The sequence below is a fragment of the Aulostomus chinensis genome, chromosome 18 (genome assembly GCF_037954235.1).
Source record: "Aulostomus chinensis isolate RoL2024-O1b breed Wild chromosome 18, RoL_Achi_v1.0, whole genome shotgun sequence".
NCBI lineage: Eukaryota > Metazoa > Chordata > Actinopteri > Syngnathiformes > Aulostomidae > Aulostomus > Aulostomus chinensis.
The window spans coordinates 21564353-21590798 of record NC_141337.1 but is presented as its reverse complement, the minus strand read 5'-3'; the positions used below and the strand labels follow the sequence as shown (position 1 = coordinate 21590798).

Below are 26446 nucleotides of genomic sequence, written 5' to 3'. Positions count from 1 at the left end.
TGCTCATCAGGGCAGTTGAATTATTTCGTGATGCTTGTGTGCGTGACAACGTGGCGGTTCACGGCCAATAGGAACGCGACCTGGATGCTCGGACCCGAATGTTCTCTATTCTATTGGCTAGAATCTTTTGTGGGGCTGTCCTGATTGGTTCCTCGCGCAACAAGCCCCGCCTCCTGGGAGTGTTATTTAAAGATACAGAGTGCCAACGCGGACCGAGATTTCTTCAACTCTCACACATCAACGGGAGGCGTCGCCAGAAGTCCACGAGAAAGTGGTGAGTTCTTAAGTTTTCTCGCCTTGATAACGGTACCCTTCACGTGGCGTGTTTGAGGTCTCCGCGGCTCCGCCGTCCTCAGTCCGTCAGCATCATCCTGCAGCCGCAGGGAGGGACCGAGCTGCTGCTGGAAGTGGAATGCGGGACGTGAAACGCGTCCTGTTCGACTCCCTGAAGTTCTTTAATGGAACTTTCAGTTGAAATTTGAACGGGAGAAACTGGGTTTAATGTGTCAGAGATGAAGGAGCCATTAAAGAGGCTGTTTGTCGGTTAAAGTAGAATAAAGGAGGTCAAGTATGCGGCTTATCCTGGTGGGTGGATGAATGTGAGTGAATGTGTGCCTCGACGAGGCAGCAGAGGAGTGATGAACGTGCTCGCGTCCTCCGTGGACAGCAGCTGCCATGTTCATGCTATGATGAACTCTTCCTTCTCCTGCTCATCAGTAGTGTCCTCTGTCTCTGTGCTGGCCCGCCACACCTCAGTCTTCTCTCTTCTTTCTTCCCTCCTCTCCTTGGTTATCCTTTATTCTCTCTCTCTCTCTCTCTCTCTCTCTCTCTCTCTCTCTCTCTCTCTCTCTCTCTCTCTCTCTCTCTCCACCTGAGTCAGTCACCATGCTGCTGAAGACACTGGTGTCCCTCTGGGTCCTGGCTGCTGTGGCCTCCGCTGTCCCCGCTCAGGAGAAGCGTGTCCATCACCAGGCTACTCTGAGCGACCACGTCCACGACGATGCTCACGGTTACCAGTACGACCACGAAGCCTTCCTGGGCAAAGAGGAGGCCAAGACCTTTGACCAGCTGACCCCCGAGGAGAGTAAAGCCAGGCTGGCGTAGGTTCCCCTCACCTCTCCAGTCACGTGTGACAACCTGCCTCAGCAGGACACGCCGCTGCCTCTGCAAGTCTGCAGCCGTAGTTTTGTGATGAGTATAATTACACAGTCCCCCCCCCCCCCCCCAGCATGGTTTGAGAGGAGGGGCTAATATTTAGTCATCATCCCATGAACTGAAGGAAGGTGGCAAAATATGAGGGTGAGCTCCCACCAGTACAATCCGGTACCGCCACGAAGACGGTGTTTCGTCTAGCTTTTTCTTTTAAAAACCGTTGACGCTCAGGTCTCAGCTGCGCCCCGGCGCCGCCTCACTGGTCCAGGCTCCACTCAAAAATGAGAGTGCGTTAATGAACACGTCTCTCAAACAGATTCAATTTAAAAAAATAGAACAAGGACGTTCTCACCCTCCCGGAAGAGGGCGGGGTTATGGCAGGGGGTTGTATTATACTCAGTATGACACCTGTCTGTGGTTTTAATGCTTTTAAAGGCTTTCCCTTTACTAAAGAATTCCGAAGGCTTCACACTGGAGTGCCGGTTCTGGGCCAGCGTTTCTGTTTTAATCAGGACAGTCGCAAGCGTGAATTTCTCCTGGATCTTTAGGGTCACTTGCAGCGGCAATGCAGTGGCGATGCAGGGCTGCACAGTTAGAATCAGTCTCACTTTGACCTGCAGTCGGTTCGGAGCGATGCCACTAAAAGACACCGGAAGCAATTCAGTTGTTTTTCTGATGACAAAAATGATGTAAAAATGAGCATCCCCTCTAATATAGCAAATCACCTCACAACGAAAACTCTAGAAAGGATAAATGATGGATGGATACGAGCATTTCGATGTACTGCTTTTGCTGACCTTGACCAAGTGCCTAACGCCACCACCTGTCACCACAGGAAGATCGTGGAACGCATCGACACCGACAAGGACGGCTACGTGAGCCACACGGAGCTGCACTACTGGATCAAACACCGGCAGAGGAGGTACATCGAGGAGAACGTCAACAAGCACTGGAAGGACTACGACAAGAACCAAGATGACAAGATCGCCTGGGAGGAGTACAAGAACACCACCTACGGCTACTACATCAGTGCGTGTGTGTGTGTGTGTGTGTGTGTGTGTGTGTGTGTGTGTGCAGACCTGTTCCCTCCTCCTTTACTACCTCCTCACATCCCCTGTAATTCCTCTTTGGTCCCTTCTTTCCCATTTCTATGTTCCTAGTTTGTTGGTCTTGATCTGCCTCTCATTTTACTGCTAAAGTGACTCGCAGGGCGCCATCTAGTGATGATTTAAGGAAACACAAGCATCCCTGATCCTACGTGAACTCTGTTCCACTCAAGCGCTCAGACGCTACGATCCCACCCGGCTTTAAAGACTCCGGCGGTTCAGGGGAGAAGTTGCTACAAATGTGCACTGGTTGCCTTCCGGTTGTCACGTTGTCAAGTGCACCAAACACTGTAAACAACCATCACATGGTCAGACTAGAGAGACGGCCGGGACGCCACAGTCTCTGATGATGTTGGGGTTTGTGGTCATATTTTGTCAAAACACAAGGAAACATTTCAGTTGGAGCTTTTTTTTTGGTCACATTTATTCCAGTTGTGTTACTGGCCTCCTCTCCTTCATCTCCCAAAACTCCTGCATGCATCCACACCTTTCCTCTCCACTCCTGCCCTTCTGAAAACTCCCCGAGGAGTCGTGTACACCAGTCTACCTACAGCCTTGACTCATACTATCCTGACTCTCTCTCTCTCTCTCTCTCTCTCTCTCTCTCTCTCTCTCTCTCTCTCTCTCTCTCTCTCTGACTGAAAAACAAACAAAACCCAGCATTAGCTGCATGCTAATGCTAACCATTAACAGTGAAGCCTGTGTGTCATGTTGTTTCAGTGACCTTAAACCGGACGTTGGTTCTTTCGGTCACAGCATTCTTCAGAGGCTATGCTAATGCTAGCATGGTCACACCCATAGTAGGTGTGTGTGTGACCTGTTGGGTTTAAATCGACTGACGCTGAGGTTCTAGACCTGGGCTGCAATTGTCATGACACCACTTGTTGTGGTTTGGCACCACAGAAATAAAGCTGACTTGGGCTCTGCGATAAACAGCTGACAAAACACGGTGGTGGAAAGAAAATGCAGCGAGAACCCAACCAATCGGAAGTGTTCTGCACAACTGATCCCAGCCCTGACGTTCCTGAATGTTAGGAAATGACTACCCCTCCCTAGCAGGGTGTGTTCTGGGTGTAGGTCAGGTACCCCAGGACTAAATGTGGACCCTGGTTCCTGCGAGTTATAATGCACAGTGTTCTGCAATGGTTCCTGGTTCCTGGGAACGTTCCTACCAGGAGATCCAGATGGGAAAGTCAAATATCCACTGCATGTCTTTTGCAAGTTGCTGACGCAGATGTGTGTGCTGTTCTCCTCAGATGAGGAGTTCGATGATGTGGAAGACAAAGCCACCTATAAGGCCATGCTCACCCGTGATGAGAGACGCTTTAAGAATGCCGACAAAGACGGTGATGGTGTCACCACGCGGGAGGAGTTTACCGCCTTCCTTCACCCGGAGGAGTTTGACTACATGAAAGATGTAGTTGTGCAGGTAGGATCTGCTCTCCATCCCCCTGGAGCTCTGAGAGCTGGTCTGGGTCATCAAGCTGGCGTCTCTGTGAGAGTCAGATGACAAATCCCACAGACACACTCGTGGTCCCGAGAGGAGAACCGTCGCGGTTCACACGTTCAGTTTCTTTAAATCCTGCAGCAGTGGACGGCTGTGCTAACGCTGTTCCTGTGTAGGAAACCATGGAGGACATCGACAAGAACGGAGACGGCAAGATCAACGTACATGAATACATCGGTAGGTGACTGACCAGCCTCACCCTCATCTCCAAGCACAGAGGTGATCTTACGTGTGTGTGTGTGTGTGTGTGTAGGTGACATGTACACACCTGAGGATGGAGAGCGTGAACCTGACTGGGTGCAGACCGAGAGGAAACACTTCTCAGAGTTCAGGGACGTCAACAAGGTAAAAACCACCGATGGTCTTGAAATGCGATCAAATGAACGACACCAGCAGGACTTTCATAGGTTTAGGAGCCTTTTTTTGTTTTTCTTCTTCATTTTGAAAACACCAGAAAGGTGGGCTGATGTTCAGGGTGGATTTGAACCTTAAGACTTAACATGTAGTCCCACTTGACCTGATGAGCTGCAGGTTTTGAGTAAGGACTGCTCCCAACCTTAAAGGAATAAGCCAGCATTTAGTGAAATTCTCTTACTGCCCATCATTTTTATTGCCAGGAGAGCAGGTAGACCCCTCTGTCCTCTCTGTCAATCTCAGAGCTCCAGACCGCCTCCAGATGGCTGACTGCTACTTAGCTTAGCTGCAACCAACGCTGGCATCAGGGCGGCAGAGAGAGACGTCTCACCAGTCGTGAAGTGCTCTGTTCTCAAAGGCTCTTTACGTGGATAGAACTGGTTTTTGCTTGATATTCACGTCAGAGCAGTTGACAGTGGGGAGATGCTCCTCGGCCTCCCGCCCCAGCTCGCTCTCTCAGCTTCCCAATCCTGCAGTCTGATGTAACATCTCTACTGAGCCACTGCTAGCATTTACCGCAGCTAAGCTAACTAGCAGTGAGCCCTGTGGAGGGAGTCTGGAGGTCTCGATCTGCTTGTCTGACAGTAGAAGTCAGCATCAGTTCAGTAAAGAATAAAGTTTGACCAAATGCAGTTGGTCAGAAATGTGTTTGTCTCTCCGCTAAAGTGGAATGTTTGACGCGCCAAGTTGTCTGTGCTCCATTAAAAGGCCTCCCAACCTGATTTATGACATCACAAATGGTGTGAAAGTCAAAGCTGGTCTCATGATCAGCTTACAGGTACGATGCTGAACGCGCTTCAATCTACTTCCAGTATATTTTACTCTCTTCACATGCAAAACCCCCTCTATCAGTGTGACTAATACATGAGTGCAGACGCTGCATGAACACACACACACACACACACACATTCATGTAGGTGGTGGCTGACTCCTGAGTCGTGGGTCAGTCCCTCTGGGACGGTGCTGCTCCGATAGATTACGTGTGATGCGGAGACGGTTTGATGTGGTGACCTCCTCAGTAACGTTCAGGTGTGATGCACAGGACGGCTACCTGGACGCTCAGGAGGTGGCCGAGTGGGTTTTACCGGGAGAAGTTGACCACGCTGACAATGAAGCCAAACACTTGATCCATGAAACGGACATGGACAAGGTAGGCCTGCGCACCACACACACACACACACACACACACACACACACCAGGAAACCTGATCCTTTTATTGCCTTCAGCAGAGGACTGACTGTCTAGTGGTCGTCTTTGTTTATGAAGACGTTACGCGCACAGGAAGACTGATAACATAGCAGGACTTCCTTCAAAAGGTCCGCGTGAGAATAAGAAATGAGAAGCCTGATCACATGATATAAGACTGATATTGGTCATGTTCCACGCCGCTTACTGGCCTTGTTTATCTCAAACTTCTCCAGGCCCAGGAATGATTCTTTTAAAGTTCTGTGTCGTTCCATAACTTCTCCAGGTCTCAAATGACATCAACCCTGCCTTCAGATTGTGGTGATGCAGCTGTGAATTGTGTCACGTGTGCAGTTTGAACCTTCAAGCTGCACCTACTGACCTCCAGTCATGAGACTGGCGTCTGTCACTCCTCCTCTGAGCTCCTCACGTCTAACTGACCAGGAGGAAACAGCGTTAGAAGCTAGTTAGCTTCAGGACTGAGAGGAGAGAGGAGAGAGGGTGTCGAGACCTTTACCCGCAACTCCTCACTTATTGGAACGCTGTAGGGGAACGCTCCCCGTAGGGCTGCGGCGGCGGCTCCCCGTAGGGCTGCGGCGGCTCCCCGTAGGGCGGCGGCGGCGGCTCCCCGTAGGGCGGCGGCGGCGGCGGCTCCCCGTAGGGCTGCGGCGGCGGCTCCATGTAGGGCTGCGGCGGCGGCTCCCCGTAGGGCTGCGGCGGCGGCTCCCCGTAGGGCTGCATGACTGCATGACTCAGAAAAACCTCAATTAGCAGAGGCTATGTTAATATGACATCATTATTCTTTCGATGGTGTCATTTTGTATCAAACAAGGACTTTTCCTCAGTCAGTGGGAGAGGATGTGGAGGCGGGGCTTCTCTGTCGCACCAAAATATTTCATCTAAAATGATATTTTAGAACGGTCAGACCTTCCTGCCCTTGGTAATTGCAGGAGACTGAATTGGGATTAATGTAATTAAGGGTGTGTCCGTGGTTTCCTGTCTTGCGGCGCGTGGCATCACACACAGACACGTGAATCGTGGACGTCAGATGTTTTCAAACAGGCTGGACGTGTAATTAGAAAATACTCAGACCTGCAAAGTGAAGAATCTGAAGACGGATCCCTGCATCTGAATGACGTCTTCATCCCTCAGTGATGAATATTTGCTGGGGGATCCTGCTGAAAGACAGACGAGTGGCTGTGGGCTAATGAGCCTCATGTAATTATTGTTAATGTAATGAATAATAAAGGTTTATTAACGTTTACAGAGGTCAATCAGAGGTCAACTGGTAATCCGTCTCTTTGTGCTGTCATGTAATCACCATGATGAAGATTATCGGGTTAATTGTGGCTCATTAACAGTCTTGTCTGTTTGTCTTTCTCTCTTTTACTCCTCTTCTTGTTTTTCTGTCTCCTGTCAATCAAACCTGTCTTGGATGAATGTGGGCATCAAACACCAGGATGAGAAAGTCACCAAGAAGGAGATTCTGGCCAACTGGAACATGTTTGTGGGCAGCCAGGCCACCAATTACGGCGAAGATCTAACCAAGAGACACGACGAACTTTGATGAGCCGCGTTCATGTTTCATTGTCGTGTTCATTTTTTTTTTTTTTTTTACATTTGTGGGTTTAGGTTTATACTGTAATGAAGGGTAAAGTCATGTACCCTAGTTCACACGTGCACACAGATCCAGAGTCAGCATGCAGTCACATACTGTGTATGTGGATAGAAGTGGTACTGCACCCAGTTGTGTTTCATTTACCTTTGATTTTGTTTCACTCACCTGCGTTCAGTCAGTTAACATGGCGTTGACATGGGCTCAGCACCCCTGCAGGCGCCGGCCGTCGGCTGGGCCGTCTGCACACACCAGGACCAGTCGCTCAGAAAAGCACCAGCTGCAAAGTTCGGTGTGGCTCGTGGCTTTGGTCATCGGGCTGCGTGTGAACATTTGCTGCCGAGAGTGAAAGCTCATGGAGAGGTGGAGCAGGTCAGAGCCTGAAGGCCTGTTGCCAGTGTGACTAATAAAGGCTTTTCTACAAGTGTAGTTGTTTATTCACAGTACCAGTGAGTGTGTGAGAGGTGCTCTGAGTCAGGGCCGAGCATCGAGGGCTCAGGAAGAATCAGTTTTATTCTGCAGAGACAAACTTGTTGGTCTGCGTGTTCAACCACCCCCAGAGAGTTGAACCTTAAGAATCCCAGCCAGTTGCCGAGGGCGAGAGATGGACCACTCCGGATTGTTTTCAGTGGAATTTCAGATTATTTGGCTGATAGCAGTTAGCTACTGATGTCAGTATTATTTGTACATATTAAGGTTATCCATTTATATTCAGAAAAACAAATGCAAACATAGTGAATCTTCCTTTTTTCTTCATTTCCAAAGCATTTATAAAAGAACAGAAATGATGTCAGACACAGCCGTGAGCCTCAGGTGCCGCAGTGCAGCAGGAACTTTTAAATAACGGGCAAAGATGAGCCAGCGAACACTGAGACTGGGACCAGTGGGAGCGACGTGGTTCACCTCCAGCTTTCTCAGCCATTCATGATATATTTACCACATTGTTTCCTCAGTAAAACTGACAGGTGACGCAGCAGAGAGACTTCACGTGCAGCCCTAATTAGAGGCAGCCGTTAAGGTCAGGAGTGTACATTTTGGGACCCCAGCAACACCTGCAGAGTGTGAAGTCAGTTGGTTTCGTGGTTGGGGAGGAAAAAGGAATAACAGGCAGTTGAATCAAAGGATGCCGTTTTACAAGGTTCAAAGAACGTTTAGGCCAGGACGCAGAAGCCAGGACTGAAGCGCAACGTTTCAGCTCTGCAAGTCCTCGTGACTGGCCAGCGACCCCGGTGACCCGTGGGAACTTGGTTGTTGATGTCTGGCGCCCTGCAGAGATACCAGTGACTCGAAGAACATTTTGATTTTATTTTTTTTAAAAGGTGAGAGTTCCTCACATTCGGAGCACGTTTCTTTTCGTCAGCTCAGCAGACACAGAGGCCGTTTACTGGTGTGACTCTCGAATGTTGACTCAGTCAGTGTCACTGCGACCTGAACATCGGGGTCAGTTTCCAGAATGGTTCAAATGTTCAGAAACACCGGCGGATCATGACGGGACACTTCTTCAATGATTCCGTCTCACGTGTATTGAGATTTTAAGACTAGAAATGTGTTGCTGTGGTAACGTGATGTCACACACATGCAGTTTCCAGCGCCTGGGTTACGAGGCGAGGCTCACAAAGACCTGCTTATTTTGGGAAACCGTGTCCTCAGTTAGACGCTCATTTCAGTGACCGTCATTGCTCGTGTGGGTTACTGGAGTCCTGTCAGCCCCTGTATGGATCAAGACCCAAGAACGCTGCATCCTACACTTCCGCTTGATAGCATCTTCCTATCCTTGCTGGACACAAACGTCCTTCAGGCTCCACAGCAGATGAAGGGAGTTGTGTATCAGACTCGTGTGAAGGAACCCGGGTGTGGCTGAAACCGGCTCAAGGAGTTCTGATCCTCGCAGGAGGAAGAACCTTTTATTTTGTCAACTTAATCTGATTGAACTGCTGTCTGAAAGCTTTGGGGTGCGGGACACCTGCACACTGCAAGGCTGGAAAGATGTGATCAAGTAGGACAAGGATTCAGTGTTCTAGGACCCTGATCCGTTCTGGGGACTCACATGGCCCCCTATAGAACCTGCCTCACACCGCCAAGTTCCTCAGAACACGCTTGTGTGACAAGATTGGAGAGTGAGGATGAAGTTGGAGGAACTGGTGAGTTGTTTGTTCTCCAGCAGCTCTCCACTCTAGCAGATGACGTGCACAGATCCCATGCCTGGACTCATTCCCGTGTGTCCATCCCGCCGTGTTCTCTGCTCGCCAGGACGGACGTCTGACGCTGGCCGAGCTGCTGCAGAAGATCGACTTCATCAAGATCAGCACCATCACAGACTACGGAGGCATGAGGGTCGACGACCACGATGAGCTGTGAGAACGTCGCTCCACTACAGGTGGTCGGCATCACGCCTGTCCTGCTGGTTTGAAAACAAACCCTCGGAGAGCTGGCCAGGTACTGCATGTCAATAAAGTACTGCAAGCTCTACAGTCAGCCATCAGTTTAATGTACACGCGTGATGTGAACCTGAGGGCAAAGCCAAGTTATCACACACACACACACACACACACACACACATACATACATACATATGTGTATGTGTATTTATAGCATATTTATTACAAACTAATGATGTTGGAATAATCAATGAAAAACCAGAACACTTGAATGTGTTCCTGTAACTTTTATTGGGTTTTCTTAAGAATCCAAACAATGAATTATTAACATTCTGTACATTCTCTAATTTCACTGCGTTTCATCAAAAAAACAAAAACAGGTTTACCATTTTCCGTTGGCATGTTTGTCTGAGAACACGATGGGGACTCAGATCAGTCCGTCTCTTAGTGGACCCTAAAAATGAATGCAAACGTGTGCAGAGAGGGTTGGGAACAGTCAGGCCACCTGGAGTAGAAGTCCGGTTGGTGCTGAGTGGCATCTGACGGCATCCATCAGACTCAGTGACAGAAACATGTCAGCACAGTCTGAGGAGCCACCGTCAGCCTTTGGACAACAGATAAAAACACAAATCTGACGTTTACATGGCTGATAGGACAATTTTGCCGACAAAAAGCGGTGGTGGGCGACGCGCTGCTCCCCACAGATGTAGAGCCAGTATGAACCAGAGGACTCGGAGCCTTCAGGTCCTCCCTCGTCTCACACCTGCATCACTGGACGAGCCTCTTTGGCGCTGAGGTCCACGCCGGAGGCAGCGAAGCCAGTTCCCCCCTGTCAGAGAAGAACGGTCCATCAGTACCACGTTACCGTCTGAGTACAGTGAGTTTAGAGGTCTTATGTTTGGGAACGTGAACATGCTCTTGTGATAGCATGAAGAGCCCAACAGGACAGGAGCAGCTCCCCCCAGACTGCTGACATCTCCAAATTAAACTGCCTCAACAAGCCCTCCTATCTCAACCCATGAGCTTTTCCACCAACGTCACCACTGTCATTCAGTAGAGGGCGCTGTTGCACATCTTGTGACAGAACACTGCGTGTTGAGGTCCACAGAAGAGTGAAGAGGCTCCAGTCACTGGAGGCTGCAGCTGAGCGGAGCTCGTTTCTGGGCTGCTGCACCAGGCTGATTGCCACTGATTATTCACCCTCCGTGTCACAGGAACCAGTGGTGGATAAACACAAACACAGAATCAATCTTTGCATCTTTCTCAGCTCTCTGTTTTGAGCAGCCTCCATTAAAGGGCTGGTAGAAGGAGAACGGATCAACTGATGAGGAAACTCTTTTAAAGAACGACGTAATTTTGATATTTCTTCTGATATGTTCAGTTTTTTTTATGATCATTCTTGAGAAGTGAGAGAAAATGTTGAGAAACACCGGCGGATCATGACATGACACTTCTTCAAACGTGTTGCTGTGGTAACGTGATGTCACACACCTGCAATGAACTCCAGCACAGCGGAGTTTGAAATCCAGGAGTCAAAGACACAAACCAGCAGCTACACAAACACTGATCTCTGGGGTTTTGGCGGGCCTTCCTGGAGAGAGACTCCTCTCCCCCCACAGTTGGTTTACTCTGTCTCCTGGGGCGTGGACTCCATTCATGGTGAACCAGAATTAAACAAAAACCAGGAGCCCCCTCCACTCCTAGTAGGAAAAGGTCCATTTCCTACCTGCAAACACGTGGGCAGGTGAGAAAAACGCTGTGTTGGATTCACAGTCATCGACACAGTTCTCACCTTTTAGGCTCTGTACGCCACCACAAAGGATTGGAAATGAAGCAAACAAGATGTGCTTTAACGGCAGACTTTCAGCTTTTAACAAATCAGTAGGAGTTCCAACAGTTTGTGTCTGTGCCTCCCACTTTTTAAGGGACCAAAAGTAACAGGACAATTGGCTGCTCAGCCAGGTGGGTGTTACTCCCTCACTCGCCCATCTCCAAACTCCTTCACGACCGTTGGCCAGATCGTGTGTATGTGTGTGTGTGTGTGTGTGTGTGTCAAAGCCAACAATCAAGAGAAGACTTCACCAGAGTAAAGACAGAAGGTTCACCACAAGATATAAACCATCGGTGAGCCTCCAACACAGGAAGGCCAGACTAGAATTTGCCAAACATCTAAAAAAGGCTTCACGGTTCTGGAACAACGTCCCATGGACAGAGGAGACAAAGATCAACTTGTCTCCGAGTGATGGGAAGAGAAGAGCGTGGAGGTGGGAGCTGTGTCGATGTCCCAAAGTTCATGGCGCTGACTGGAATGGGACTCTGTGTTGGGGCTGCAGGGCTGCAGCAGGAGGGTGAAGGGGAACTACGCACCCTCTGCAGTGGGATGATGTCCTTCGCACACAGCTTGTCTCCAGTCACAGGATCAAGCATGTCCTTCTTGATCAGCTTCTCCACACACTCCTGAGTCACCACGTTACCTCTGGACACACACACACACACAAACACACACAGTGACCACCTCAGAGTCCTAAAAGAGGGAGCCGTGACGAAGGACACCCTGGTGTGATGGTACTCACGAGGGCCGTAGAACAGCACAGGGAACACTGTTGCCGAGAACGTCTCTGGTTACAGCACACACGTACCTGTCCTGGTGGAGGAGACAGAGGACATGCAGCCAGTTACTACATGAGGACCTGAGCTCTGACCACTCTAAAGACACTGACCCTAACCCAGGGTCACCATGGTAACCACAGAACAAAGTGATCACTAGGTTATGACAGATATACTGACCTGGCGGGTGAGCAAGGCCACTCGGTCCAGGCTCGGGTCCATTGGGGTGAATCGCACCGGAATGAGCTCGTTCATCTTTATAGGACGTCCCGACATGGGACACAACACGATCTTACTCTGATACACACACACACACACACACACACACACACACACACACACACACACACACACACACACACACACTTATGATCAGCAAATGAACACCTGTTCATTGACGTGTCCTGGGGTTAATGGACATAGACAGATGTATAATTTGCTGACAGAGAATCAGCCCACAACAGCGTCTGAGAGGCTCGACCTGACCTGAGCAGTTCTGAGCAGACCTGGGCTGACCTGAGCAGACCTGGGCTGACCTGAGCAGACCTGGGCTGACCTGAGCAGACCTGGGCTGACCTGAGCAGACCTGGGCTGACCTGAGCAGACCTGAGCTGAGGTGGAACCAGAAGTCACTCACTGGTTTCTTGAGCAGGGTGGCCTTGGCCTCTGGCGTCAGAGAAGGGATCCAGAAACTGGGCAGACTCTGGCTGGAGGAGGCAGCTGATCCAACTGAGGAGGTTTCTGCTGCGCTGCTGTCTGTTCTGGCCTTCTCGTCTCCTTTCGTCTGCACTGAGGAGAAATACAGTCACACTTGTACTAATTAATGCTCAGATAATTGCAAATGCCCTTCGTTCCTGGAGGAATTCTTCTAAGTCACACCGGAGGGGGAAGATTTCTGAAAGGAACTAACGTGATGAGGCCTGAGCCTCCAGAACAGCTTCAGTGCATCTTAGCAAAGATCATTAGAGGATGTGGAACTCTCCTGGAGGAGACGTTCCCTCATACATGTTGATGGTGGTGGAGAACACACGTCTGTTACCAAACAGGTCTGCACATCAATATGCAAATCCTGTGCAGATGCGTGGTAGTAAAATTAAACCAGCTAAGTCAACAGGCCAAACTTTAACACAAGTGGTTAGTTAACGGAATGAGTCATAGTTAGTAGTGGGAACTCTGAAGGTCACAGAAATATTTTCAATTGCTAAGTGAAGCACAGCTTTAAAGGGAAGAACAAGGAAGCGCGGCTGTCACGTACCAGACGTGAAGGGGTTGATGGGTTTGGACACGATGCTGTTCTCCCTGGTTTTGAACTTCTCCACGCGGTCTCTTTCCTCAGACTTGGACTCAAGTTGATTATTATTCTTCTGCACTTGCTTTTGCTTCTCATAAGCCTTCAGAAATTAGGTAGAAAATTCAGTCACATTTGAAGAGAAACATGATGAAACATTTAGATGCAGCAAGAAAAAGAACTGATCTCCAATCATGTGGGTATTACTTCATTAATTTGGAATATTTTCTAATATTCATGTCACAAGAGCATGAAACAGCAAAACTATACGAAACTTTACGGACTGACGAGTGGTAAGAATGATAAGAACAGAGGCCGAGGCTCTGACCCACCTTCATTTTTTTGGCTATTTCTGTCTTCTGGTGCAGAATGTATTCTAGAATGGCCTGTTTCTCATACAAGAATCCATCTGGGCTGAGGAGAGCAAAACAAGAAACACCTGGTCTTTTCAACTGGTAAGAGATGACACATTTAGTGCGAGTGTGTGTGTGTGTGTGTGTGTGTGTGTGTGTGTGTGTGTGTAACATACGTCACAACAGGATCCTGGCAGGGTTGCAGGGACAGGCAGCAGCAGTCAAAGTCTTTGATGGCATCTTTACCCAGTCGAATGCTCTGTGTTCCATAGCCCGAAGCCGCTGAGCGAGATTAAAAATCACACACACACACACACACTTCAGTGCTTTGGGATTATGAAGTCAATGCTCGCTCCACAGTATGGATGCACAGTGTCAGTATGTCATAATATGGTATTTATAGGATTTTCAAAATAATCTGGACATAAAGAATAGCATTATTTTTTTTAAATGTACTTTGTTTACATGTGTTTTTTAGTCTGTGCACAAGGTAGGTTTTATATGATCTTGTTTAGCATAGATAATATCAACAGTGATAAATATCGGATCTTGGCCAAAAATACAGTATCGTGCTGATCTCTGATCAGCAGTCCAACTGGTCAACGCAATGTGATGGATTCCACTTTCACACGCACTGAGTCGTCAGGAGAAGCAAACACCTAGAACGGAAAGCAGGTGAATGACGTCACCATCGGGCCCATACTGGATGAGCGTTAGCATAAACATTAGCCCGATGCTAACGCGGCTGAGCTGAGGCTCACATCATTCTCACCTGTATCTTTCTTTTTCTCGTGGTATGTGTAGACTGCCCCGGCAGTGCAGTTCTTCCCGTGGCGAGTCATTATAACTCAAATCTGAGCAACTTGTCCAACTTAACGAGTTGTGGGGTAAAACAACAGTAGGTGCAATGCTGTTGTGCCGAACAACGCTAGCATTAGCTGCTAAATGTGCTCACACAAACACAAGTACAGATCGAAATGTGAAATAAAGAAAGAGAAAAGCGACTCTTGATCGTTAATGTGGATAACAGAGAAGAGTAAGACAGTAAGTACTACTACGCCGACGTCTTCTTGTTTTTCTTCTTCTGCTGCTGCTTCTTCTTCTTCTTCTTCTTCTTCTTCTTCATTCTTGATCGGCGGTTGGCAAACAGCTTAGAAGCGCATTACCGCCACCTAGCGGACTTGGGTGTAGCCCTTCACCTCTCTTCTCCATCGTCTGATATTTTTGAAGGGCGGGAAACACTGGAACGTTACAAATGCCTTCACCCTCACAGGCAGAAAAGTACACTAATTGACCTCCAGGTGTCGCCATAATCGCCGATTTTACGTTTTTTCTTTGACCTCAAAATGGCTTGAACTCATGTCAACATCTATTTTCATCGGCAGCTGTCACTGTATTACGTCTTTTCGTCTTCCGTGTTTTGTTTATTTTTTAAAGATAATTTCCTGACTTTTTTCATTTGTCTCCAAAACATTTTTTTTTCAGCGATCTTCTCCAAAATAACTGGACAAGGGCGGGAAAATTGGTACGGCACATGGTCCGACGATGAACACAGCACCTCTAGGGGGCGCCAATTAAAAAAAATGTCATTAAGCGCCACACAAGTGTGTAAAGATCTTGTTTGCAAGGAGTTGATGATCCATTTGCTCCCTGAACGCTGGTGATGATTAATTAAAGCTGGCGTGACCTATTCCAGAATATCCACAAATATGTATACATTTTGCAACTTCATCTTCAAGAAGAGCCATAAATGATCCCGCGTGCTGTCAAGAACTGAAGCTTATTCAGCACATCCACTGAATTGTGACAAAACTTTGCCACACTGCAATTTATGGTCGATTCAGAAGTCAGTTACTCCATTTTTTTATTATTAATTTTTTTTTACTTTATTTTTTTAATATGCAAAACCAATGAACATCTGCGTCTTCACAAGCCTTTGGATCGTAGACATGAAGTGTTTTCAAACTGTGTTCACCATGCTATTAATATCTAGCTGAAATGTGCTTTCATTTCTTTTTTCTTTTGACAAAACACTGGTCTTTGCTCATGAAACTGAATTTAAAAAATCCACTCGACGACCTTCAGGAGTTTGCAAAACAGGCTTTTCTTTCTTTCTTTTTTTAGATATTATCAGACCTGCATTCACTCTTTCCCCATAGCTTTCAGGTGATGTGTTTTTAATTGATTTTGTTAAGAAAGTCCAACTGCACTCCAGACTTCAGGTGTTCAAAAATTCTCAAGGGAAACTGGGGGGGGGGGAGTGATTGTGGTCATCGAGCGCCCTCTACTGGTGTCTTTGTGGAATCTCTGCTGAACTGAACTCTTGTTTTGCACAGGAGAGTTTGTTGATGACTTGGTGGACTTGGAGGCTGAGAGGTCACGTCCAGTGTTGGGCAAATATCTCCCTCATGTTTGAGATGGATTGAAATGAAGAGGCTTGGTTGTTTTAGGTCTCTTTAGAACATGAACGCAGGATTGTTGGAACGCTGCTCCGTGCCGAGGCTGCGGCCACATGGACGCTCCGAAACCCAACGTCCAGCCAGGCTGACAAAGAAACCCAGCGCTCCAGCAACCGCGAACGGCAGCTGCTCTCACATCTAGGGACCGATGAGGTATAACGATCACGCCACGGCAAGGAGGAGCCAGGACGACAGGTCAGAGGGGGTGTGGCATCATCATCATCATCGTCATCATCATCATCATCATCAACATCATCATCATCTTCCCACCCCAGGCACCAGGCCCTGACATGGTCCAAGCCTATTGGCTGAAGAAGCTGGCTGCACCCCGGGACCCACCCAGAATGCTTCGCCCGAGGATGGACAGTCCTGGGACCCAGCACCAGCTCCTGGTGGATAGACCAGTCCCCCAAGACTGTGAGACCAGGCAGACCAACCTGACTGATTTCAGGAACGCCTCCGACTCGGCGTCTCGCACACGGATGCTGGAGTCCTGGGACACGTGCGACATCAACAGGAGGATAGGAGCCGTCATCAAGAACTCAGTGGGACTCTGGAGAAAAACTGGAGGCCAACTCAAAGCCAATTGCACCACTCAAGAACTGGTACCCAGTGATGACCTGGCACAGGTGTGGTTATACCAGGGTAATGCACTCCACTCCACTGCTGTTCTACTTGGGCCAGATCATCCCAGAGGCTACAGGTTCCAGGCCTCAGGGGAATTCAGTTTGAGGACATCTTCAGGTTGGGACTGTCAGTCAAACCTGACCATGTGGAATCTCAGGAGAACAGTTTTGAAATATCAAACATGGCCGCCGCGCCAGGCATGATACAAAAACTCACAGGCTTCAGATGAACCCATCACCACCTTCTCCAGCTGTGTTCCATCGACTCATTAAGTGTGTAAAAGGTGTGTTTTCCTGTAGCAACCAGGTGGCGCTATTTCTACTCTGCCCCAAAATGTCAAGGGTGGCTCTGTGGAACCGTCCTCCATGCCTCCACCAGCGCTGGTGAGAATTGGCCTCATAGTTTTTGAGTAATCCTGCCGGCGGTTAAACAAAAAGAAAAACACGGAAGGAAACCCTCTTGACGGAGGACAAAGCAGCCCATGGTTGGATGCATGTAGCAGCTGAACCAACACTAAGACAGTGTCCCAGAGGTCCAAAATGATTGTCTAATTGTATCACTGACTCACTTATGGAATTGTTTTGTTGACTTTTTGCAGAGTTTCTTATTGCTCTTGTTTCCTCTTGTGTTTCTACCCTTTTATTTTGAAAATCCCTTCCCTTTTTTTTCTGCCTGCTGTTCTTCCTGTCATTGTCTGTCTTCCCGCCCTTTGTCCGTTACCGCTGGTGTCCAGTGGTGGAAAGTAACTATGTACTTTTACTACTTAAGTTATCTGTATTGTACTTGAGCGTTTGAATCGTAGGAGACCGTACTTTTGCTGGATTATATATTTATACGATATTTCAAAGGAAATGTTGTCCATTTTTCCTCTGCTACAATTTATGGGATCCCATCGATTGTTAGTCATTTTGAAGCAACATATCTTGTGCAGAAAACACAGGAAGACTTGATGAGGACGATGTGACGTCGTTCCTGCCAGCAAGAGAAAATAATCAAACACAAGCAGCTTTAACACCACCCTCAGAGGTCAGAGGTCAGAGAACCGAATGCACTTGAATACACAAATATGTCGAATGCAAACTTGTCATTTTTATATATAGGTAATCACTACGTGTGTATGTGTGTGTGTGAGGTGTAAGAGTAAACACTCACAGCAACCCTATTACAGTATTTAAGGTATTTAAAGAGAAGAATCCAGAGTCACGTTTCATGTCAGCACGACAGTCTCACATCCACTTGACTTTGTGAAGATTTTAGATTTTTTGTTTTCATCACAAACTGAAATATTCGAGCAGACTTGCATGTCATTTCCCCAAGTTTCACTTGAACTCGTGCAGTACAGACGATCCATTTTAGAAATGTGATGTCAGGATTTATCTGAATGTGATGAATGAATGTGGTTTGCATCAGAAACGCCCTTCAAAGGGAATAATGTGATACAAAGGGGCGCCCAGGCTCTTGGGTCTATTACTTGTTTCCCCTTGCATTTCTTGTTTGTTTCTCATTGTTAACAGCAGCATTTCCTGTCTATGTGACCGTGAGTTTCCTGTTAGATCCCCACACCCATCGAATACGACTCCATCTAAGAGATGAGAAGTCGACACTGTCGCCGGCCGAAGAGAAACACTCACTGGTATCATTCGACTTTTTATTTTACTGCTTTGAGGGGAATGAACTGGTATTTACACGTGCAGAGTCGTCGGAAGAAAAAATTTGAATTTTTTTCTGGCGGGCAGCAGTTTTTCCTGATGGAAACGGGTCTTTAGGAACATGCAGAGAAAGTCTGTTTGTGTCCACGCTTGCAGGATGGCAACAGAATGAATGAGGACAAACGTCCAGATAAACACAATCAGGGGCAACGTAAACACAGATCCTGCAGTTATCGCTGTTCTTCATACCAGCAAATCCAGCCCACACCATACAAGGCCAGATATGTTGAGGTAGATGGGTTGCCATGGCGACAGAGTTACTACAGTCTTGCGTTAACGACGTGGCGAGGGTGATTAAGGATGCTAAAGAAGATAATGAGTGGGTTTGGGCCTCCTTCATAAACAAGTATCAAACAGCAATCCCCCGTAGGGCACAAGCCCAGCAGTTAGAGCACTTCTCCTCTTGATCTCCACCCTTTCATCCCGAGCCGGGCGCTATCACTCCATCAGCGCCCCGCCCTCCTGTCCCATCCTGACGATCACATTTACACAAATCCAGCGTTGAGGGAATTGCACTGAAAATTGAGTATCACATTATCCTATTTTTTTTTTTGCAGTGAGTGCCATAACGCTGATTCGAGTATAGAATATTTACTTATAGGGTAACATAACAGTGGCCGCACACTACAACTGTAATTTATGGCCAAATATTGTGGAATACCAGAAAAAGACAAGATAACCCAAAAAGGACATATCAGTCTGTCACCGGTTGCATGAATTTTAGGCGTCACATGAGGCCACGTCGCACTTCTGCAGTTGTTGAGGTGAAAGCAGGTTTGGTGACCTGTAGCAGGTGAACTCAGTCTGACGGTGGCCGGACGCCGCCGGCTCCTGAGGGGCCCTGAAGCACCTGAGGGGCCCTGAAGCACCTGAGGGGCCCTGAAGCACCTGAGGGGCCCTGAAGCACCTGGTGGCGTGGAGCACTGCTGCTGTGTTACCGTGGCAGCATCAAGCATGAGTGACCACTGGTACGGTTTGGACTCCACATGACGGAGGAGACGACTGCGTGTCGCCGAAGAACTCGCACCAAAATACACCCAGCAGCCAAAACATTTAACGTTCGCATTTGTTTTGCGGCATCAAAACAATTTATTCAATTTTTGTATTGCAATTTTTTTTTATAAGATCGAACTTGAAGCCTAGTGAGAGTTTGAAAAAGCATCTTTCATATTTTTGTTGTTTCAATTTTGACACTAAAGCTTTTTAAGATTGTTGTGTGTAAATCAGTTATGAGTACGTCCACCGCCGATGCACGGCAACAAAATGGCATCTTGACGACTTCATGATGTTTCATAGTAACTGTTCAGAAAAACAGTTGTCGGTGCAGGAACATGTTTGTCTTCAGAAGTAGAAATATGTTGAGGGTGCAACTGCAGGACTGTTGATTCAAAAGAATGCGCCGGTGCCGTGACAGCGGAGGCTGGAAGGCAGGCCGACGGGAATCCCCTCTGAGCGCTAACATCAAAGGGAACAGTGATTGCCGATGTTAGATTCAGTCCTCAGTCAGATAGGTCAAAGGTTAAACTACACGCCTTCTTCAAGATGTCAAGGCCTGAAGAAAGCTGCTCCTGGCAGGTGCTGCCACACCCACGGAGGTGTACACGGCGTACGGAAGAAGAGCTCTGAGCTAGAAAGATGCTGGTTGTAGAACGAGAGCACCGCCGTCGCCCCGGTGGAACAGCTCAGTCACCATGAGATCAGACTGCAGATGCAGTCGACCGAACCTGTCGCCCACAAATGATGTTTACATGGAGCTAAAGTGTTTTTCCGATTATGCTGTGTAATGGCCGGCAGGAGCAACCTCACACAGTCCAGCAAGGAAACGCCAAAAAAATGACAAGGAGCCAATTTGTCAAACTGAAAGAACTTTCAAAAGCAAGACAGTAGAATGTGTTCCTGCAAAGAGAAAAACCTGCTCTCTTATCATTTCCTTACATCTGAACATTTTCAGACAACATGGAGGAATTATGTCAGCAACCACGAGCTTAGCCTCGTCAGACTGGAGAAAAGATTCAAATCTGCTGTCTAACGTGGAGGCCTCATTAATCAGACGTGAGTTCAGCTACAGCACAACAACGCACCTCCACCCCCCAGCATGGTCGTGTTTGTCTCCTAAATCTATGAACACGGCAGTTTTCTGATATCAACCTTTTTAGCCATTAAACATCTGCATCTCTTTATCTTCTGCTGTCATTATCTCCCTCCCCCTGCTCACGCTCTCTGGGTGTTTATGGTTAGCTTCCTGTCACAGGGGAAGTGCCTCACCCTGCTGCTCTCTATTTGCCCCTTCTCTGATGAACAGAGATTTTGGGGGGGCTGAGACGGCGCGATAGGGAGGTGGGACACCAGAGGGTAGAAAGAGGGTTCGGGACATGGACAAGGAAACAGGGGCAGAGGACGAGGCTGAGGACAGACGGCTGGACCAGCAGGGCTGGAGACGGCAGCCGGGGAGGAAACAGCTCTGTGCTGCAGGGGTGAGCTTGCACTCTGAAACTGATGACTGAGGTAAAGTGTTCATTTAAGTGAAGGGGAACTTCTTATTTGCCGGCTGGAGAACAAATATTTTTGACGGTAGCTTGTTGCAAGAACATGGTGCCAAGACCTTCATCTGCTGACTTTATTCTGATTTATCCGAAGGACCTCTGGTTTAAACAGGATCTTTTAAAGACTCAGGAGCCAGTGACTGTGTGATCTCAGACTGGAGGAGTCCTGCCTTCGTGGTGTGCTCACTCCCAATCCTTGTACCAGTGTCTTGATATCACACTGACGCTGGACTGGTTTGGGGGGGGCTGCGCCAGCGACCTGCTGCTGGATCATTTCCTGCTCATTTGCGGAATCGAACAAAGTCTGGTGCTAAAAGCGTGTGAGTTTTGCACATTTCTGTAAAAACAAAAACGCTACCAGCTTGCATGAGGGCACGTCGTGGTCACAACCGTGGCTGCTGCACGCCTTAGACAAGCCCAAATGTCTTTTTCTGCATGAGCTGCCTCGACTTTTCATTGTTCAGGAGAAAATGAGCCGCCAGGCGTGAGTTGAGAACGGACGTCTGTGCGGGGCTGAGATCTACCCATTAAATCTTGGAGGATAATTCAAAATTTGATTTTGTTGTTTCTGCTTTTGTTGACATGATGAAATCATTTGAATGACAGAGTGTTGATAGACATTGTGGGAGAAGGTCTTTTTCTGTTGGTCTTTGCTGTCAAAATTCAAATGTTTTTTATATTTTTTTTCTCATAATATTCACATTGTTCTTTTCTAAAAGAATTTTTTTTAAAAAAAGTTTCAAACGATGTCGCTATCAAAGAAGGAAGATATCAGAATTTCAAACCCGAAATCAAGAGGTGCATCTCAGGCGAATCGCTCACATCAGGAACCAAGTTATGAGCATCACCATGGCAACAGACGCACTGACGTCTGTGGTCTTCACCAAACATTTGACTGACGTCTATTCTATATCTCATCTTGCTGACATCGATGGCAAGACATTCTCTTCTAAAACGTGGTACCCAAACACGGACGCGATGGTTGAACAGTGGGTCGTGATGTGCACTTAAAAACAAATAAAGACAGAAACGTGATTGTTGCCTCCGGGCAGTTTCATTTATTCCTCATGAACACGTCCATGGTCTTTGGTGAAAGTCTCCTCTCTCTGCGTGCACCTGTAGTTTTCGAGTCGTCTCTAAGTGTGGTTACAGTCATGATGTCACAGGTGGAGGAACGCATCATCACCCAAACTTGGGGATTAAGGAAGTCGAACACCCACCAATCATCCTTCGTTTAGTCACCCTTTCATTGAGGCTGGCTTTGTCTCTGTCTCGTCATTGTTGCTAAGTTGCAGACAATCATAACAATACATTTAACCAAAGTCATTTTGAGGAAACCGTATTATATCATATTATCTGTTGTGTATTAACAACATACATTTGGAAGTAAAAGTACTTCACCTCAAACTAGGTTTAAGAGTTAAGACATCTTCATGTGCTTTTACTCATGATTTCATCCTGCATGAGGCATTGGTCCCTTTTGTTTGGGAGGATCCCACCTGAGGGGCCTGGGCCCGCCAGCATCCATGATGAGAGCTGTTCCAAGTCTCCAAAAAGCTCGAGAGAGGAGCCTCACTGCTTCCTCTGGCACTGCAGCGCCTCAAGAATAGGCGCCGTCACCCTCTCTGGAGCGAGAGGAGACAATGTCGTCCCACAATCCCTTGCAGCAGCAGTTTTGGAAGTGATGCACCACTTCAGCAAAACAATAAACACGATCACCAACCATCAATGCAGGTCATCACAGAGCTCCGCTTCTTACATCAGCATCGAAAATTCAACCAAAACCAGACAACAACATGTTTTTGCTTGTTCTGAAATGCATCTCAAAAGCTACAAGTCGACCAGTTTAGGACTGCGGTCTTTAGTTCTGCTGTTTATGTCCAACAATCATTGGTGCTGCGAGGATGTTGCTACACACAGATGCATCGATAAGAGCACCAACAGCAAACAGTGGCAGGAAAAAGTATGTGAAACTTTTGGAAATTCATGGTTTCCTGAGTAAATTAGTCATAAAATAAGATCTGCCATTCATCGAAGTCAAGACAAATATACTGTGTCTTAAATAAAAACTAAAAAAAAAAAGGATCTTTCATGTCTTTATTGAGCGGCGTCCCGGTGGAGCAGTGGTCCCCACTGTGGCCCCCCAGCAAGAAGGTTCTGGGTGGAGCCCCGGCTGCAGCACGGGGTCTTTCTGGGTGAGTCTCCATGTTCTCCCTGTTCCTGCTGGGTTCTCTCTGGTACTCCAGCTTCCTCCACAGTCCAAAGACATCAAGAGGGACCAGGTTAATCCAGACTCTAAATTGACCGTAGGCGTGGCTGGGAGAGCCAATGGTTGTCTGTTGTAGGAATTTTTCAACAAGTCATCATTAATCAGTCAGAAGGACCCACAGAGTCTATATCGTGCTGTTCAAAATCTGAAGAGGACTCCTTCTAGTTGGTTCAAAAGAATTTATTTATTATTATTAACAGGAAAGAGTCCAGAGCTCTGGAGATGGTCTCCCTGTCCTGGAGTCAGCATACGCAGATGCGTCGTCCCTGGCGTTGGGGCAAGAAGTCCAACGATCTCACTATCTTCTCCAGTTTTATGTGTTACAAGGAGGTGCTGATGGGATCGCTTCTGCTTCAAGTGTGTATTTTTGATCTTTGTGTTATTTTGCAGAATCTTCTGTCTGCCCGCGTGCCAGCACCATCTGTTCCCATCGTAGACTTCTTGTTGCAGCTGTGAAGATCAAACCTCTCTTGTCCTGATCCACCACCTTGCTCTTATCTACTTCTGACTCCCACCACTTCATGCTACCGTAGAAATTCTGTGGACTCTGTTCTGACTTAATTAGCTTGAGGGAGTGATGCTAGCATGAGCTACACTCCTGCTAGTCCCTGTTGTGACCTTTCACCTGTCCACTCTTATACAGTCTGGTCTGTGCTGCACTGCCTTGTGTTACCTGCACTCTATTTGAAGTAAATATATGTATAAATTTAACTACAGTTTAAGCAAATATATAAATAAATTTATCTACACTGTCTCTATGTGTTGGCCCTGCCATGGACTGGTGACCCACCCAGGGGGAAGGCTGCTGGGATAGGCTCCACCCCCTGCGACCCTTAACAGGAATAAGCGGAATAACATGGATGGATGTCTTTATTAAGAATAACCAGAAAATCCTCATAGTGCTTGAGGAAAATCTATGTGAACCCTTGAATTAATGACCTCAAAGCAGCTGATTGGAGTCAGGTTTTAGTGTTCCTAGAGTCTGGTCGAGACAACGAGTTTGGGGTTGTGGACGAAAGCTACTTTGACCGATAAAAACTGCAAAAGTTCTGCAAAAGAAGAACATGTTTATGTGAGCCGTTCCTCACCAGAAAGAGCCTTCAGAGGCTCTGCGATCAAGAACTTTTAATTTCCATAAAGCTGGCAAGGGTTACGGAATGATTCCAAGGATTTAGAACCTCACCAGTCTACAGATCTTATTGAAAGTTTGTCCCTCTACTTTTATCTCCTCGTGAGTTCTCCTCACCATCTCTCCTTGACCCCGTGACCTTTTTCGTCAGGGATGAGGAAAAGTGGATGAACTAGTAAGGAAGACGAGAAAAGGGATTCGAACGCGCGGCATGTGCTCATCTGTCCTTGTGAGCCTTCGACCAGCTGTAGCGTTGTAGATCCTAATGGGTGGGATAGCTTTGACCTTCTGACCGGACAAACACATTTCCTCCACCATCATTACGCCGTCTCTCCAGCAGCTTCAAGAGGAACGCTCCCCTGCTGCCTCTGAGACGCGTTCAAACGTGCTGGATTTGTCAGCCTGAGCTCCTGACAGGTTCTCAGCGTGACTGCACACCAAAAACAGTTGGGTTAAAAAAATAACCCAATTTTAACACAAATGCTGGTTCAGAAAAGGACGACCAAACCATCGAACATCGAAAAACTTGTTAACGAACTGAAGCTAAACTGAGTCAGCAACGGGGACACGTGGACACAGAAACAAGTTCACGTGATGTCAATCCTGTACAAGCGTGTAATCTTACACAATCTTTGCTAACAAGTCCATACCTTCAATACAGGAGGCGACTCCTTCTAATGGAGTTCACATCAGGAATCAGGAGAAACACAGGGAGCGCGAGGCGGTGACCCAATCAAACCAGGAGTTGAGGAATCCAAACTCCGCCCACTGCGCTGCTTCTTCTTCTTCTTCTAGGATTCCAGGCCCAATTTAGTTTAAATGGCAGACAGCCATTATTATTACAATTATTATTATCATTATTATTGTTATTATTATTACCACCAACATGGCCGTGTATGGTCATTTACTAATGATGTTAATGAGATTTACTAATGATGTTAATGAGATTTACTAATGATGTTAATGAGATTTACTAATGATGTTAATGAGATTTATTAATGATGTTAATGCAATTTACTAATGATGTTAATGAGATTTACTAATGATGTTAATGCAATTTACTAATGATGCTAATGAGATTTATTAATGATGTTAATGAGATTTACTAATGATGTTAATGAGATTTACTAATGATGCTAATGAGATTTATTAATGATGTTAATGAGATTTACTAATGATGTTAATGAGATTTCGCCATCATATACTCCCCTTCAAGGAAAAATCTTTTTAATTTGAAAAAAAAAACAAAAAACAATAAACCAAGCCTCTAACCTTAAATTGGGTTACTCTCTGAAAAACAACCCAAAAATGGTGCATAACCTAGAAAACCCAGAAACTGGGTTAAAATATTAGCCATACAACCCAGAAAATGGTAACTCTTGATAAAAATAACCCCAAAATTTAACTCAACACTAGTAACACATGAACTGGGTTACCAAAATAACCCAACATTTCTTGGTGTGTGAGATGTATTTATACATTTATATTAGATTATCAAGAGCCTGGCTCAGTTTCTTGGTCAGTTGTTGAGTTTTATTTCGTTACTTGGAAGAATATTTACTCCCAAATGTCCTTATCTTGAATGTCTCAGTCCAGGATCAGCAGTCATTATTATTATCATTAATATTATTATCATTATTATTAATTCAGTTGATCACACTCCTGTTTTGACTGAGGTTCTGCAAAGAAGTCAGAGGGACGCTTGGAGGAACACGGAGCCTCTGCAGGACAGGACACTCATTCGCCACAAACAACAGTCACTGAAAGATTAAACTTCTAATTTACTTTCTAAATGTTCAGATGCAAGGCCGGATTAACCATTAGGGCAACTGGGCAGTTGCCCAGGGGCCGGGCCCTCTAAGGATCCCGCGGCCCCGCGGCAATCAGTGCAAAAGCAAAAAAAAATATTCGTCTCACTATGCTTTAAGCCTGACAGCTGCCGCTGTAGCTTTTGTCAGCGCAAGTCCAAGTTGAGGGGCAGAGCCCCCTCATTGGTCGTCAGCCTGCCGTGGGGCGGGTCAAAGCAATGGTGATGCCAATCAAGGCAAGGGAGATTTCGATTAAAAAAAAAAAATGGAGAAACCTGGTGGTCAGCTTAGTGGGA

The 26446-nt window shown here is 47.0% G+C and overlaps 2 protein-coding genes across 3 annotated transcripts; one reads left to right on the top strand and one right to left on the bottom strand.

The window, feature by feature from the left end:
- Nucleotides 1-146: 146 nt before the first annotated feature.
- rcn3 (reticulocalbin 3, EF-hand calcium binding domain) lies at nt 147-9405 on the top strand. 2 transcript variants are annotated; one of them, XM_086185083.1, is made up of 8 exons: nt 147-274; nt 881-1100; nt 1988-2181; nt 3515-3687; nt 3882-3942; nt 4019-4110; nt 5222-5329; nt 9231-9405. In XM_086185083.1, the coding sequence occupies exons 2-8, from the start codon at nt 886-888 to the stop codon at nt 9336-9338; spliced, it is 951 nt and encodes a 316-aa protein (XP_086041209.1). In that variant the 5' UTR covers nt 147-274; nt 881-885; the 3' UTR covers nt 9339-9405. The 2 variants fall into 2 exon arrangements, with proteins under 2 accessions (XP_086041209.1, XP_086041208.1); XM_086185082.1 differs by lacking the exon at nt 9231-9405 and adding an exon at nt 6825-7404.
- A 225-nt stretch (nt 9406-9630) lies between these two features.
- On the bottom strand, nt 9631-14651 carry nosip (nitric oxide synthase interacting protein). The gene is made up of 9 exons (XM_086185081.1): nt 14379-14651; nt 13783-13888; nt 13586-13667; nt 13221-13356; nt 12603-12754; nt 12146-12262; nt 11932-12002; nt 11726-11834; nt 9631-10187 (listed from the first exon to the last, which is right to left on the bottom strand). Exons 1-9 carry the CDS (start codon nt 14446-14448, stop codon nt 10116-10118), a joined length of 915 nt encoding a protein of 304 aa, XP_086041207.1. The 5' UTR covers nt 14449-14651; the 3' UTR covers nt 9631-10115.
- Nucleotides 14652-26446: the final 11795 nt, after the last annotated feature.

Coding starts and splice junctions, on each gene's coding strand:
- rcn3 (XM_086185083.1), top strand. CDS start 886: ATGCTGCTGAAGACACTGGTGTCCCTCTGGGTCCTGGCTGCTGTGGCC. Junction 2,182..3,514: donor CACCTACGGCTACTACATCA/GTGCGTGTGTGT, acceptor TGTTCTCCTCAG/ATGAGGAGTTCGATGATGTG. Junction 4,111..5,221: donor AGTTCAGGGACGTCAACAAG/GTAAAAACCACC, acceptor TGTGATGCACAG/GACGGCTACCTGGACGCTCA.
- nosip (XM_086185081.1), bottom strand. CDS start 14,448: ATGACTCGCCACGGGAAGAACTGCACTGCCGGGGCAGTCTACACATAC. Junction 13,668..13,782: donor TGCCAGGATCCTGTTGTGAC/GTATGTTACACA, acceptor TGCTCTCCTCAG/CCCAGATGGATTCTTGTATG. Junction 12,755..13,220: donor CATCAACCCCTTCACGTCTG/GTACGTGACAGC, acceptor ATTTCTCCTCAG/TGCAGACGAAAGGAGACGAG.